This window comes from Microcaecilia unicolor, chromosome 11 (genome assembly GCF_901765095.1).
Source record: "Microcaecilia unicolor chromosome 11, aMicUni1.1, whole genome shotgun sequence".
In the NCBI taxonomy this organism is placed as follows: domain Eukaryota; kingdom Metazoa; phylum Chordata; class Amphibia; order Gymnophiona; family Siphonopidae; genus Microcaecilia; species Microcaecilia unicolor.
Genome location: NC_044041.1, coordinates 84145089 through 84158609, shown reverse-complemented (window position 1 = coordinate 84158609; position 13521 = coordinate 84145089). Strand labels below are relative to the sequence as shown.

Below are 13521 nucleotides of genomic sequence, written 5' to 3'. Positions count from 1 at the left end.
AGGTATGTAGCATTCGCTTTCTCCGAGGACAAGCAGGCTGCTTGTTCTCACTGATGGGGTATCCCTAGCCCCCAGGCTCACTCAAAACAACAACCATGGTCAATTGGGCCTCGCAACGGCGAGGACATAACTGAGATTGACCTAAAAAATTTACCAACTAACTGAGAGTGCAGCCTGGAACAGAACAAACAGGGCCCTCGGGGGGTGGAGTTGGATCCTAAAGCCCAAACAGGTTCTGAAGAACTGACTGCCCGAACCGACTGTCGCGTCGGGTATCCTGCTGCAGGCAGTAATGAGATGTGAATGTGTGGACAGATGACCACGTCGCAGCTTTGCAAATTTCTTCAATAGAGGCTGACTTCAAGTGGGCTACCGACGCTGCCATGGCTCTAACATTATGAGCCGTGACATGACCCTCAAGAGCCAGCCCAGCCTGGGCGTAAGTGAAGGAAATGCAATCTGCTAGCCAATTGGATATGGTGCGTTTCCCCACAGCCACTCCCCTCCTATTGGGATCAAAAGAAACAAACAATTGGGCGGACTGTCTGTTGGGCTGTGTCCGCTCCAAATAGAAGGCCAATGCTCTCTTGCAGTCCAATGTGTGCAGCTGACGTTCAGCAGGGCAGGAATGAGGACGGGGAAAGAATGTTGGCAAGACAACTGACTGGTTCAGATGGAACTCCGACACAACCTTCGGCAAGAACTTAGGGTGAGTGCGGAGGACTACTCTGTTATGATGAAATTTGGTGTAAGGGGCCTGGGCTACCAGGGCCTGAAGCTCACTGACTCTACGAGCTGAAGTAACTGCCACCAAGAAAATGACCTTCCAGGTCAAGTACTTCAGATGGCAGGAATTCAGTGGCTCAAAAGGAGGTTTCATCAGCTGGGTGAGAACGACATTGAGATCCCATGACACTGTAGGAGGCTTGACAGGGGGCTTTGACAAAAGCAAACCTCTCATGAAGCGAACAACTAAAGGCTGTCCTGAGATCGGCTTACCTTCCACACGGTAATGGTATGCACTGATTGCACTAAGGTGAACCCTTACGGAGTTGGTCTTGAGACCAGACTCAGACAAGTGCAGAAGGTATTCAAGCAGGGTCTGTGTAGGACAAGATCGAGGATCTAGGGCCTTGCTGTCACACCAGACGGCAAACCTCCTCCATAGAAAGAAGTAACTCCTCTTAGTGGAATCTTTCCTGGAAGCAAGCAAGATACGGGAGACACCTTCTGACAGACCCAAAGAGGCAAAGTCTACGCTCTCAACATCCAGGCCGTGAGAGCCAGGGACCGGAGGTTGGGATGCAGAAGCGCCCCTTCGTCCTGCGTGATGAGGGTCGGAAAACACTCCAATCTCCACGGTTCTTCGGAGAACAACTCCAGAAGAAGAGGGAACCAGATCTGATGCGGCCAAAAAGGAGCAATCAGAATCATGGTGCCTCGGTCTTGCTTGAGTTTCAACAAAGTCTTCCCCACCAGAGGTATGGGAGGATAAGCATACAGCAGACCCTCCCCCCAGTCCAGGAGGAAGGCATCCGATGCCAGTCTGCCGTGGGCCTGAAGCCTGGAACAGAACTGAGGGACTTTGTGGTTGGCTCGAGATGCGAAGAGATCCACCAAGGGGGTGCCCCACACCTGGAAGATCTGTCGCACTACACGGGAATTGAGCGACCACTCGTGAGGTTGCATAATCCTGCTCAACCTGTCGGCCAGACTGTTGTTTACGCCTGCCAGATATGAGGCTTGGAGCACCATGCCGTGACGGCGAGCCCAGAGCCACATGCTGACGGCTTCCTGACACAGGGGGCGAGATCCGGTGCCCCCCTGCTTGTTGACGTAGTACATGGCAACCTGGTTGTCTGTCTGAATTTGGATAATTTGGTGGGACAGCCGATCTCTGAAAGCCTTCAGAGCGTTCCAGATCGCTCGCAACTCCAGAAGATTGATCTGCAGATCGCGTTCCTGGAGGGACCAGCTTCCTTGGGTGTGAAGCCCCTCGACATGAGCTCCCCACCCCAGGAGAGACGCATCCATGGTCAGCACTTTTTGTGGCTGAGGAATTTGGAAGGGACGTCCCAGAGTCAGATTGGACCAAATCGTCCACCAATACAGGGATTCGAGAAAACTCGTGGACAGGTGGATTACGTCTTCTAGATCCCCAGCAGATCTCATGTGAAGGCGGGCCATGGGAGTCACATGAACTGTGGAGGCCATGTGGCCTAGCAATCTCAACATCTGCCGAGCTGTGATCTGCTGGGACGCTCGCACCCGCGAGACGAGGGACAACAAGTTGTTGGCTCTCGTCTCTGGGAGATAGGCGCGAGCCGTCCGAGAATCCAGCAGAGCTCCTATGAATTCGAGTCTCTGCACTGGGAGAAGATGGGACTTTGGATAATTTATCACAAACCCCAGTAGCTCCAGGAGGCGAATAGTCATCTGCATGGACTGCAGGGCTCCTGCCTCGGATGTGTTCTTCACCAGCCAATCGTCGAGAAATGGGAACACGTGCACCCCCAGCCTGCGAAGTGCTGCTGCTACTACAGCCAAGCACTTTGTGAACACCCTGGGCGCAGAGGCGAGCCCAAAGGGTAGCACACAGTACTGGAAGTGACGTGTGCCCAGCTGAAATCGCAGATACTGTCTGTGAGCTGGCAGTATCGGGATGTGTGTATAGGCATCCTTCAAATCCAGAGAGCATAGCCAATCGTTTTCCTGAATCATGGGAAGTAGGGTGCCCAGGGAAAGCATCCTGAACTTTTCTTTGACCAGATATTTGTTCAGGGCCCTTAGGTCTAGGATGGGACGCATCCCCCCTGTTTTCTTTTCCACAAGGAAGTACCTGGAATAGAATCCCAGCCCTTCTTGCCCGGATGGCACGGGCTCGACCGCATTGGCGCTGAGAAGGGCGGAGAGTTCCTCTGCAAGTACCTGCTTGTGCTGGAAGCTGTAAGACTGAGCTCCCAGTGGACAATTTGGAGGTTTTGAGGCCAAATTGAGGGTGTATCCTTGCCGGACTATCTGGAGAACCCACTGGTCGGAGGTTATGAGAGGCCACCTTTGGTGAAAAGCTTTCAACCTCCCTCCGACTGGCAGGTCACCCGGCACTGACACTTGGATGTCGGCTATGCTCTGCTGGAGCCAGTCAAAAGCTCGTCCCTTGCTTTTGCTGGGGAGCCGAGGGGCCTTGTTGAGGCGCACGCTGCTGACGAGAGCGAGCGCGCTTGGGCTTAGCCTGGGCCGCAGGCTGTCGAGAAGGAGGATTGTACCTACGCTTGCCAGAAGAGTAGGGAACAGTCTTCCTTCCCCCAAAAAATCTTCTACCTGTAGAGGTAGAGGCTGAAGGCTGCCGGCGGGAGAACTTGTCGAATGCGGTGTCCCGCTGGTGGAGCTGCTCTACCACCTGTACGACTTTCTCTCCAAAAATATTATCCGCACGGCAAGGCGAGTCCGCAATCCGCTGCTGGATTCTATTCTCCAGGTCGGAGGCACGCAGCCATGAGAGCCTGCGCATCACCACACCTTGAGCAGCGGCCCTGGACGCAACATCAAAGGTGTCATACACCCCTTTGGCCAGGAATTTTCTGCACGCCTTCAGCTGCCTGACCACCTCCTGAAAAGGCTTGGCTTGCTCAGGGGGGAGCGCATCAACCAAGCCCGCCAACTGCCACACATTGTTCCGCATGTGTATGCTCGTGTAGAGCTGGTAGGACTGAATTTTGGCCACGAGCATAGAGGAATGGTAGGCCTTCCTCCCAAAGGAGTCTAAGGTTCTAGAGTCTTTGCCCGGGGGCGCCGAAGCATGCTCTCTAGAACTCTTAGCCTTCTTTAGGGCCAAATCCACAACTCCAGAGTCATGAGGCAACTGAGTGCGCATCAGCTCTGGGTCCCCATGGATCCGGTACTGGGACTCGATCTTCTTGGGAATGTGGGGATTAGTTAGAGGCTTGGCCCAGTTCGCCAGCAATGTCTTTTTTAGGACATGGTGCATGGGTACAGTGGACGCTTCCTTAGGTGGAGAAGGATAGTCCAGGAGCTCAAACATTTCAGCCCTGGGCTCGTCCTCCACAACCACCGGGAAGGGGATGGCCGTAGACATCTCCCGGACAAAGGAAGCAAAAGACAGACTCTCGGGAGGAGAAAGCTGTCTCTCAGGAGAGGGAGTGGGATCGGAAGGAAGACCCTCAGACTCCTCGTCAGAGAAATATCTGGGGTCTTCTTCCTCTTCCCACGAGGCCTCACCCTCGGTGTCAGACACAAGTTCACGGACCTGTGTCTGCAACCTCGCCCGACTCGACTCTGTGGAGCCACGTCCACGATGGGGGCGTCGAGAGGTAGACTCCCTCGCCCGCATCGGCGAAGCTCCCTCCGCCGACGTAGTCGGGGAGCCTTCCTGGGAGGCGACGGCAGTCGGTACCGCACGCGGCACCGACACCGGAGTCCTCACCTCGGGCAATGGGCCAGCTGGCGCCACGCTCGACGGTACCGGTGGCGCAAGCACCGCCGGTACCGGAGGGTTAGGGCGCAACAGCTCTCCCAGAATCTCTGGGAGAACGGCCCGGAGGCTCTCGTTCAGAGCGGCTGCAGAGAAAGGCATGGAGGTCGATGCAGGCGTCGACGTCAGAACCTGTTCCGGGCTGTCCAGAGTGGAGCGCATCGACACCTCCTGAACAGAGGGTGAGCGGTCCTCTCGGTGCCGATGCCTGCTGGGTGCCGACTCCCTCGGCGACCCAGAGCTCTCGGTGCCGACACGGGAAGGAGACCGATGACGATGCTTCTTCGACTTCTTGGAACGAAGCATGTCACCGGAGCTTCCCGGCACCGACGAGGACGACGTAGAATCCAGCCGTCGCTTCCTTGGGGCCGAGGCCGAAGGAGGTCGGTCTCGGGGGGGCTGTACCGCAGGAGCCCTCAGGGTAGGGGGAGACCCACCCGAAGGCTCACCGCCACCAGCAGGGGAATGGACAGCCCTCACCTGCACTCCAGACGAAGCACCACCGTCCGACGACATCAGCCGACGAGGTCCCGGTACCACCGACGTCGATGCAGCTGTCCGATGTCTCAGCGCCGATGCAGAGGGCCGATGCCTCGATGCACTCGATGCACTGGCGGCCGAGGATGAAGCTCTGGACGCTGAAGACGTCGATGCACTCGATACCCCCGGTGCCGATGCCGACGAAGAGCCCGAGAACAAAACGTTCCACTGGGCCAATCTCGCTACCTGAGTCCGCTTTTGCAAAAGGGAACACAGACTACAGGCCTGCAGGCGGTGCCCAGCCCCCAAGCACTGAAGACACGATGCGTGCCTGTCAGTGAGCGAGATGACCCGGGCGCACTGGGTGCACTTCTTGAAGCCGCTGGTAGACTTCGATGTCATGGGCGGAAAAATCACGCCGGCGAGATCAAAAGTCGAAATGGCGGAAAAGGCACCGAAAAAACAAGGGGAAGAAAACTTCGACCCGAGGCCTAAAAGCGGCCTACCCCGACGACGAAAGAAAACTTACCGGGGCGAAAGAGCTGAAAATAGCGGGGGGAAAAAGACCAAGAGTCTTTTTCCACACAGAATGGATTTTTTTTTTTTTTTGTGAAACAACACGACGAACGCGCGAGGTCGACTTTGCGGGGCCCGACACGGCGAAAACACGACCGTACCGAGCGCGGACAAAAGAAGACTGACGAACACGAGCCGGTTTGGGCGGGAAGACGGCCGCGCATGCGCGGTGCGCATGAGCGCGCGAGGACTAGCAAAGGCCTTTGCTAGTGAAGTTTCCGATTGGAGGGGCTGCCGTGGATGTCACCCATCAGTGAGAACAAGCAGCCTGCTTGTCCTCGGAGAACATCCTATTTCCAAAAGATTTCTTAAAGGACTAATGCATCTCCATCCGACGGTTCACTCACCAACACCAGCATGGGATCTTAATTTATTACTCAATGCTCTTACTACTTCCCCATTTGAGCCACTTGAGAACACAGAACTCAAATATCTCACCTGGAAAACTTTATTCTTAATAACTAACTTCAGCACGTCATATTGGTGAAATACAAGCTTTAGTCCATTATCCTCCGTACCCTCAACTACTTCACGATAAAATTTTGCTCTGCACTCATCCGAAGTTTTTACTCAAGATAGTTTCACCTTCTCACCTAAATCAGATAATACTTCTTCCAGCATTTTATCCTCCTCCACATAGCTCTGATGCTCAAAGATGGCTTCACACTGCGTGCGTTAACCATTTATTTGGATAGAACAAAATCCATGAACAGACCATCTGTTATTCTTATCAATTCGACCTAATCTCCAAGCGCAACCAGTTACAAAAGGAACCCTCCTCTCTCAGTGGATTGCAAATTGTATCACTTTGTTACCAACTTTCAGAAACACCTGATCCACTAAAAATTCCTGGTGTAACAGCTCAATCTCAGAGCTATGGCAGCCACAAAGGCTCATTTGCAAAGAACTTCTTTACATGACATTTGAAGAGCAGCTACGTGGTCAACTACGCACATCTTTGCAAAACATTATTCCATCAATACAGCATCATATGCAGACTCAGCTTTTGGTCATGCTGGCCTTTCCTCCATAATCTGAGGCGTCAACTTACCACCTCCTCCTGACACAGGTACTAGATAACTTCTTTTTACATTTGATTATGCATAGTTATTGTTTACTCTGTTACCTGAGTAGCTTGCAAATCTTCACTTGTGTGGCTGCAAAATAACTCTGTCCAGGGAGAAATAAAAGTTGCTTACCTGTAATGGTAGTTCTTCTTGGACAGATGATCTTGCGGCCACACAATCCCTCCCAACCCTCCCTTAAGTTGCTGCCAGCTAATGCAAGAAACTGAAAGGGGGTGGTGCTTACATGACATTATAATGTGTTGATTAGGACAGGAAGCTGCACACATGCGTATTATAATAATTTTTAATATACAAGCTTTAAAGCTTTAATACTGGTCTGGGTCAGTGACATCACCAGGAAGTCACTTCACTTGTGTGGATGCAAGATCATCTGTCCAGGGAGAACTACCGTTACAGGTAAGCAACTTTTATCTTTTTTTGGTGTGCTGTTCTCTGAGCATTGGGAGGGAATAAGAAATGACCTCATTAACATCCATTTGACTGCATTCGCATATTATTTGTGCTATCTTTGGCAAACACTGTCTCCTGTGCTATAGCCCTCTAAGCATTCTGAGCTAATACCAGTGCTTATCACCTCTAGCATTGGTGTTAGGTTTTAAGCATCAGCCCGTGAGTTCTATAGTCTGGGGCCTGCAACATAAAAAAAAATCAAGTTTCTATACTCATCCAAATTGCTTAAGCAAAACAATGAAACATCCAATAAATTAGCTGTTGCAGATCTTAAGGATCTAGAAGGCTGATGAAAATGTAAACTAGCAGCAAATTACAGAAGACACTTTGGAATCCTTTTACTAAGTGGCAGTAAGCAATGTGTGCTTCCCACACAATTAAATACCGAAGGGTACTCAGGTGCCTGGCGGTAATTCAGGCATCTGTGCACGCTTTCCCAGCACTAAAAAAAAAAAAACACACAGGGTGTATTTGGGAGGTGGAGAGTAGGCCTGTCCAGGCTAATTGGTTAGAGCACGAGCCCTTTCTGCCTACTAAATAGGTGTCGATAAGGGCTCACACACTAATTGAGAAATTAGCACCTGGCAATTAATGGAAAAAATGGAAATGCAGCCATTTTACAGCCACGCTAAAACTGGCATCAGCGTGTGGGGAAACCCATGCACTAATCATAACACATGGCCCCTCTTAGCGCAGCTTAGTAAAAGGATCCCTTTCTTTGCTAAAACCTTTAAAAACAATATTTTATATTGGACCCTAAATTCAATTGGTAACCAGTACAAATTAACAAAAGCAGGAGTAATATGCTCAAATCTTGACAGAGCAAAATGCAGGCAGTAGCGTTCTGCACAACCTGTAAATATCACAAAACATTCTTTGAAAGACCCAACAATCCACTGCAATAATCATGAGTTTGTTTCTGTCCTTGCTAATTTATCTTGTTCCCCACTAAACATCTTGGATCTAATTTTCTCTCACTCTCTTTTTGTTCCCAGTTCATTTACTTTTGATCCATATCCTTGAGAGTTGGACTTGTCACTTCTTAATTTCTCCTCCTTTGTAACTCCCCCCCCCCCCCCCCCCCGGCTCGGTTTCCCTCTTTGGTCTGTACCCTTTCATCCCCTGACTCACATTGACTTTGAGCAGTTAGCACATCATGTGTTCTCTATTTCCCCTCCTTCTCATGATTCTTTTCCCTAGACTCTCTTCTTTCCTCAATCTAACTACTGTCTTAGATCTTTTAGCCTCACCACATTCAGTTGGGAAGACCTTGCCATTTTTCACCTTGGTACCACTGGGTTATGGGTCCTTCAAATAGGAGGTGCACCAATCAGAATGATTATGGCGTAAAGTTCGCTGAGCTTCTCAGCTAGCATCCTTTCGCTCTGCTTATAATGCCTATAAATCCACCTTGTGACAGGCCAAATGTTATTTCAGCAGAATTACTTCTATTGCCTCTAACTGATCTCTAAAGCTTTTTGAGGTTCTTAATATTCTTGTTTCCTCCTGTCTCAGCTCCATCTACAACTTTACTTGCTGCTCCTTTACCTGATGCCCTTGGCTTGGCTTGGAACAGTAAAATATCTTCACTGTGTTCTGCCTTTGGTCTCCTTTCTAGTACGGAACACATACCTTCAGCTTCTCTTACAGTTACTCTCTCTGAAATTATCAGCTGCATCAGATTTCTTAACACATTGTGATACTGTTTCATTAAACAATTCTCACTTTCTATCTAGCTGGTCCTCCTTTCCACTCTGACCCTCACAACCTTTGAAAAATATATCCAAACTTTAAACGCCTCCTCTTTTTCACAACCCCTGGCTTGCAACACTGGCATAAAAATTCTCTCCTCTTATTCTTGCGCTGTATCTGTCCTTCAATCATCACTCCTTATTGTGAAAAAAAAACAACAACAACCTAGATCGCACTGACCTATAGACCCATTTCAAATATTCTCTTCATTGCCGAATTTCTTGAACGTATAGTACACTCCCAGTTATCCTCATTCCTGGACAAAACCCTAGTCCTTCACCCACATCAGGCTGGCTTTTGGACAAATCATAGCACTAAAGTCTTCTTTACTGATCTTTATAATGAGATTAGATGTAAACTAGATCAATCTGACTGAAATATATAGATATTTGGAGAAAATCACTCTTTCCCAGTTGTCACAGACTAAGATGGAGGGGTTAGATGGGGAAATGGTGGTGGAGGTTTTGACAGCACTTCTCCAGGAGCTTAAGCCTAGGAAATCCATAGGTTTGGAAGGGCTCTCCACGAAATTCTAGTTGGAAGCGCCACTGATTGATCTTTTTAATTCGATTCTTGATGGGGAGGCTCTGCCAGAGTCTAAGTCAATAATTTGGACTGTGGTTATTCATAAAGCAGGGAGAGACCTGATGTTATGGGAGCTGTGTAGGCCCATTTCGCTATTAAATTTGATGTAAAGCTTTTGGTGAAAATCTTGGTCAACTGTTATCCTCAGGATTGTAAATGCAGATCAAATTGGGCTTTACACCAGGCAGGGTGGCTGGGGATAACATTTGGCAGCTGGTCAATTTGATGGCATGGAGGTGGGAGTGGGACACATCAATGGTCCTTGTGGCCACTGACGCAGAAGAATCTTTTGACAGGATGGAGTAGTTTTCTCTCTTGGCCACCCTCTGGGCAAATAGGGTTTGGGTCTAATTTCATGTGGTGGGCGAGGGTGCTCTACTTGAAGCCCCGGGCGAGAGTTCGAATTAATGGAGGTTATTCTCATGCATTTCCACTGGGCCAGGAAACCAGGCAGGGCTGCCTGTTCTCAACCCTACTCTTTGCTTTGGTGATCGTGTTTTTAGGTGTGCAGATTTGGGCAAAGTCATTCACAGTGTCATAGTGGGATTCTCACAGTATAAATATCTTTATATGCAGATGATATTGTCATGACTAAGTTCTCTGCATCCCTTTCTGATTGCATTGCTGGAAGAGCTTCACCAGTATGTTGTTTTTCAGGTTTCAAGGTTAGCCAAGTTAATGGGGAGGTCGGATGCCAGAGACTGAATTAAGGGATCCTCTTAGAACTTCCCTTTTTGGGAGGCTAAGGGATCCTTTCGATATCTGGGGGTGCAGGTTGTGGCCCCCACCCTGCTGATACTGGCTGCTGCTTCAATTTCAGCCCAGGAGAAGAGAGAGAGGGGAGAGAGAGAGCTCTTTGCTGAAGTCCTTTGAAAAAACAGATATATTTGATGACTGGTGAACAGCTAGATATGTCTTGATCTCCCCCAGGTACTTTCTAGGAAGTATGCAAATGTTTAGTTAGTTTTCTAATTGATCCATTTTCAGTTACTGTTTGCTAATTGCACGTTTCTGTCCACTGTTCCAAGTTCTGATAATAAACAAATCTGTTTGTTTGTTCTGCCTGTCTGGACTGATAAAGAATCCTGGTGGTTTGTGTGTTGGGTCTGTGAGTGCTTTCTTGGAACTGAGGGACCACTGGGAGTGTGGCTCCAGTAACCTAGAAATCACTGGGAATAATTTGAGAGCGGAAGACTCGCCCTGAGGCGGTTGTGACCCAGTCGGTGGGAGGAGGGTACTAGTGTAGAGCATGAGTGGCAGGTGCAAGCGGATCTGAGCTGTACTGGGGATACATCCTCTAGGTGGCTGCTGGGTAACCCTAGGTGGCTGCTGGGTAACCCCAGGTGGATGGCTAGGCGTTTTGTGACAAACCTCCTTCCACCCACCTCTAGGATTCTTAATTCTAGATTTACATCCAGACACTGTACAACTCATTACAGTCAGCTTCATCAGCCTCCCCTTGCACTTACTTCCTCTGAAGCCCCTTCATCCTCAGAAAGGTACCCATGTGGCACAAAAAAACCATCATCATCCTCCTCATCTTCCCCTGCCTCATCATCTTCATCCTGCAGAAAAAAAAAGAAATTGAGCAAAAGCAGTTAACTGCTAAGCCCTGAGGTTGAGTGGCTCCAGTAGAAAAGTGGGAAATGGAAAAGTTAGATCTTACCTGCTAATTTTTTTTTCCTTTAGGCCCTCCAGACCGGTTCAGACACTGATGAGTGGGTTATGCTTACAACTTCTGACCTTCATATAACAGCACTGTGCCAACCCTCAGCCAGCCAGTATCCACATATGAATGAACAACCTATACTCCCCCCGGCTGTTCTCTGATCTCACACCTTAACCAAAGCACCAGGTGCAAGAGGAACAGAGCAAGAGACCAAAGCTCTGTTTTTTTCCTTATCATGCTAGATTGAAACACACTAAACAGCAACCGGCGCCCCAGCCTAAGGGCAAGCCAATGGAATTATATAACAAATATTCTGCTTTAAATTCGAGCCCTCCCTATCCTGCCATCAGACAGAAATAGTACAGGACAACTGCAGCAAGGCTCGGAAGGACTACACGGGTGGGTTCTGGACTGGAGGGCCTAAAGGAAAGGAAATTACCAGGTATGGTCTAATTTCTCCTTCCCTGTCAGCCCTCCAGACGCTGACATGTGGGAAATAATAGTAAACACTATGGAAAGGCACTGTGCAACCCCAAGGAAAGTACTCCTGTACCAAAGGCTGAGTCCTGTCTCACCTGCACATCAAGCCGATAATGGGCAATGAAAGAATGCATGGAAGACCAAACCGTTGCCTTGCCAATCTCAACTGGCGGAACCAAACTGGCCTTGGCCCACAAGGCTGCCGTATCTCTAGTAGAATGCGTCCTGAGTAGAGGAGGCATGGAGCAGCCCTTGAGTAGATAAGCTGGAACGATCGCCTCTTTAAGCCAGCAAGCTATCGATGCTTTGGACACTGACGTCCCCTTATTGTGACCACCAAAAAAAGGACAAAAAGGCAGTCAGATCTGTGACACTCTACAGTCCTCTCCAAGTACACTAGCAGCACTCTCTGAATGTCCAAGCGAAAGACATCACTGCTCACAATACCCTTTGGGACCCTCCTGGAAGTGACACACACTGATTCACATGAAAAACCTAGACCACCCGTGGGCAAGAAGGACTGAACTGGACAGAGCACCACTCTCTTTTCTGACACCTGCATGAAGGGCTCCTGGCAAGACAGAGCCTGCAACTCAAGGGATCCAGCGTGCAGAGGAGATAGCTTTCAAACACAGTCTTCAACGTAAAATCTTTTAGAGGCAAAAATCAGAGAGGGGTTCGAAAGAGAGCCCAAGGCCGACAAAAATCAAGCGAAGACACCACTGCGGAATGACTAGCCGACAAGGCGGATGAAGGATCTTAACGCCCTGCAGCAAATGTCCCACAACGGGAAGAGAAGACAAGGCCTTGCCCCCGATGGGACTTCAAAAACAAGCCAAAGCCTCAACCTGCACCTTCCACGTTGCCAACACCAACCCTTTCTCCAGTTCTTCCTGAAGAAAGTCCAACATCTCAACCACAGAAGCCCAAAAGGAAAGATCCCCCTTCTCCTGCACCAAGCCTCGAAAATTCTCCACACTCGAACATAAGCCAGAGATGTAGACTGCCTAAGAGGCTTCAGCATAGTAGAGATTACTCCTGAAGAGTACCCCCTGTGCCGCAAGTGTGCCTGTTCAAGAGCCAGGCCATAAGCATGAATGGAGCTGGGTCTAGTAGGCCTACAGGCCCCTGAAACAGAAGCCTGGGCAGCCCTGAGAGGAAGTGGAGCCCCCATTGCTAACCGTATCAGATCTCTGTACCATGGGCAATGAGGTCAATTTGGTGCCACCAGGATGACTGACCCAAAGTGTGAAGAGCATGCGTCAGCCATGGCTGAATCAACATATCAATACCTGCCGCTCATGACTTCTTCCTGTGACTGAAGATTCGGGCTGCCTTGGCATTGGCCCCTGTTGCCATGAGGTCCATCAACAGAAGACCCCATGTCCACATGACAAAGTTGAAGGCCTCCTGCGCTAAACTCCATTCGGGGTGGGGGGTCTAGAGTGCATCTGCTCTGAAAATCTGCCTACTGATTGTCAACTCCTGCCATCTGCACTGTGGACAGGTCCCGTAGATACAGTTCCGCCCAGATCAGCAGCAGCTACCTGTGCACTCCGGGTATGCCCCTGACAGTTCAAGTATACTACCACTGATCAATCGAATTGACTGACCCTTCAGAAGGTCCTGAAAGGCCTGAAGACTGAGGCTGATCGCTCTGCTCTCCAGTCTGTTGATGGACCATGGGCTCTCCTCCCGAGACCAGACCCTGCACTACTCAAATTGCAACAACTGGCCCCCCCAGCCCGACAAGCTGGCATCCGTCGTAACTACAGTCCAATCTGGAACTTACAGACTTGTGCCCTCACTCAAATTGTCCAAGTCCAATCACCATTGGAGAATGCGCTTCGCTGCTCCTCTCAGAGGGAACAATTATCTGCAGGACCCTAGGACCTGCAGATAACTGCTGGCCTGAGGCACTCTGAAGGACAGCAGATATCGAATTTGCC

At 49.9% G+C, this 13521-nt stretch overlaps 1 protein-coding gene across 1 annotated transcript in view; it reads right to left on the bottom strand.

The window, feature by feature from the left end:
• Positions 1-13521, bottom strand: part of CHAF1A (chromatin assembly factor 1 subunit A) — a 177695-nt gene that overhangs the window by 53918 nt on the left and 110256 nt on the right. The window contains exon 11 of the mRNA XM_030219408.1: positions 10893-10988. Within this exon, the coding sequence (XP_030075268.1) occupies positions 10893-10988 (96 nt within the window). The remainder of the gene's footprint in view (positions 1-10892; positions 10989-13521) is intronic.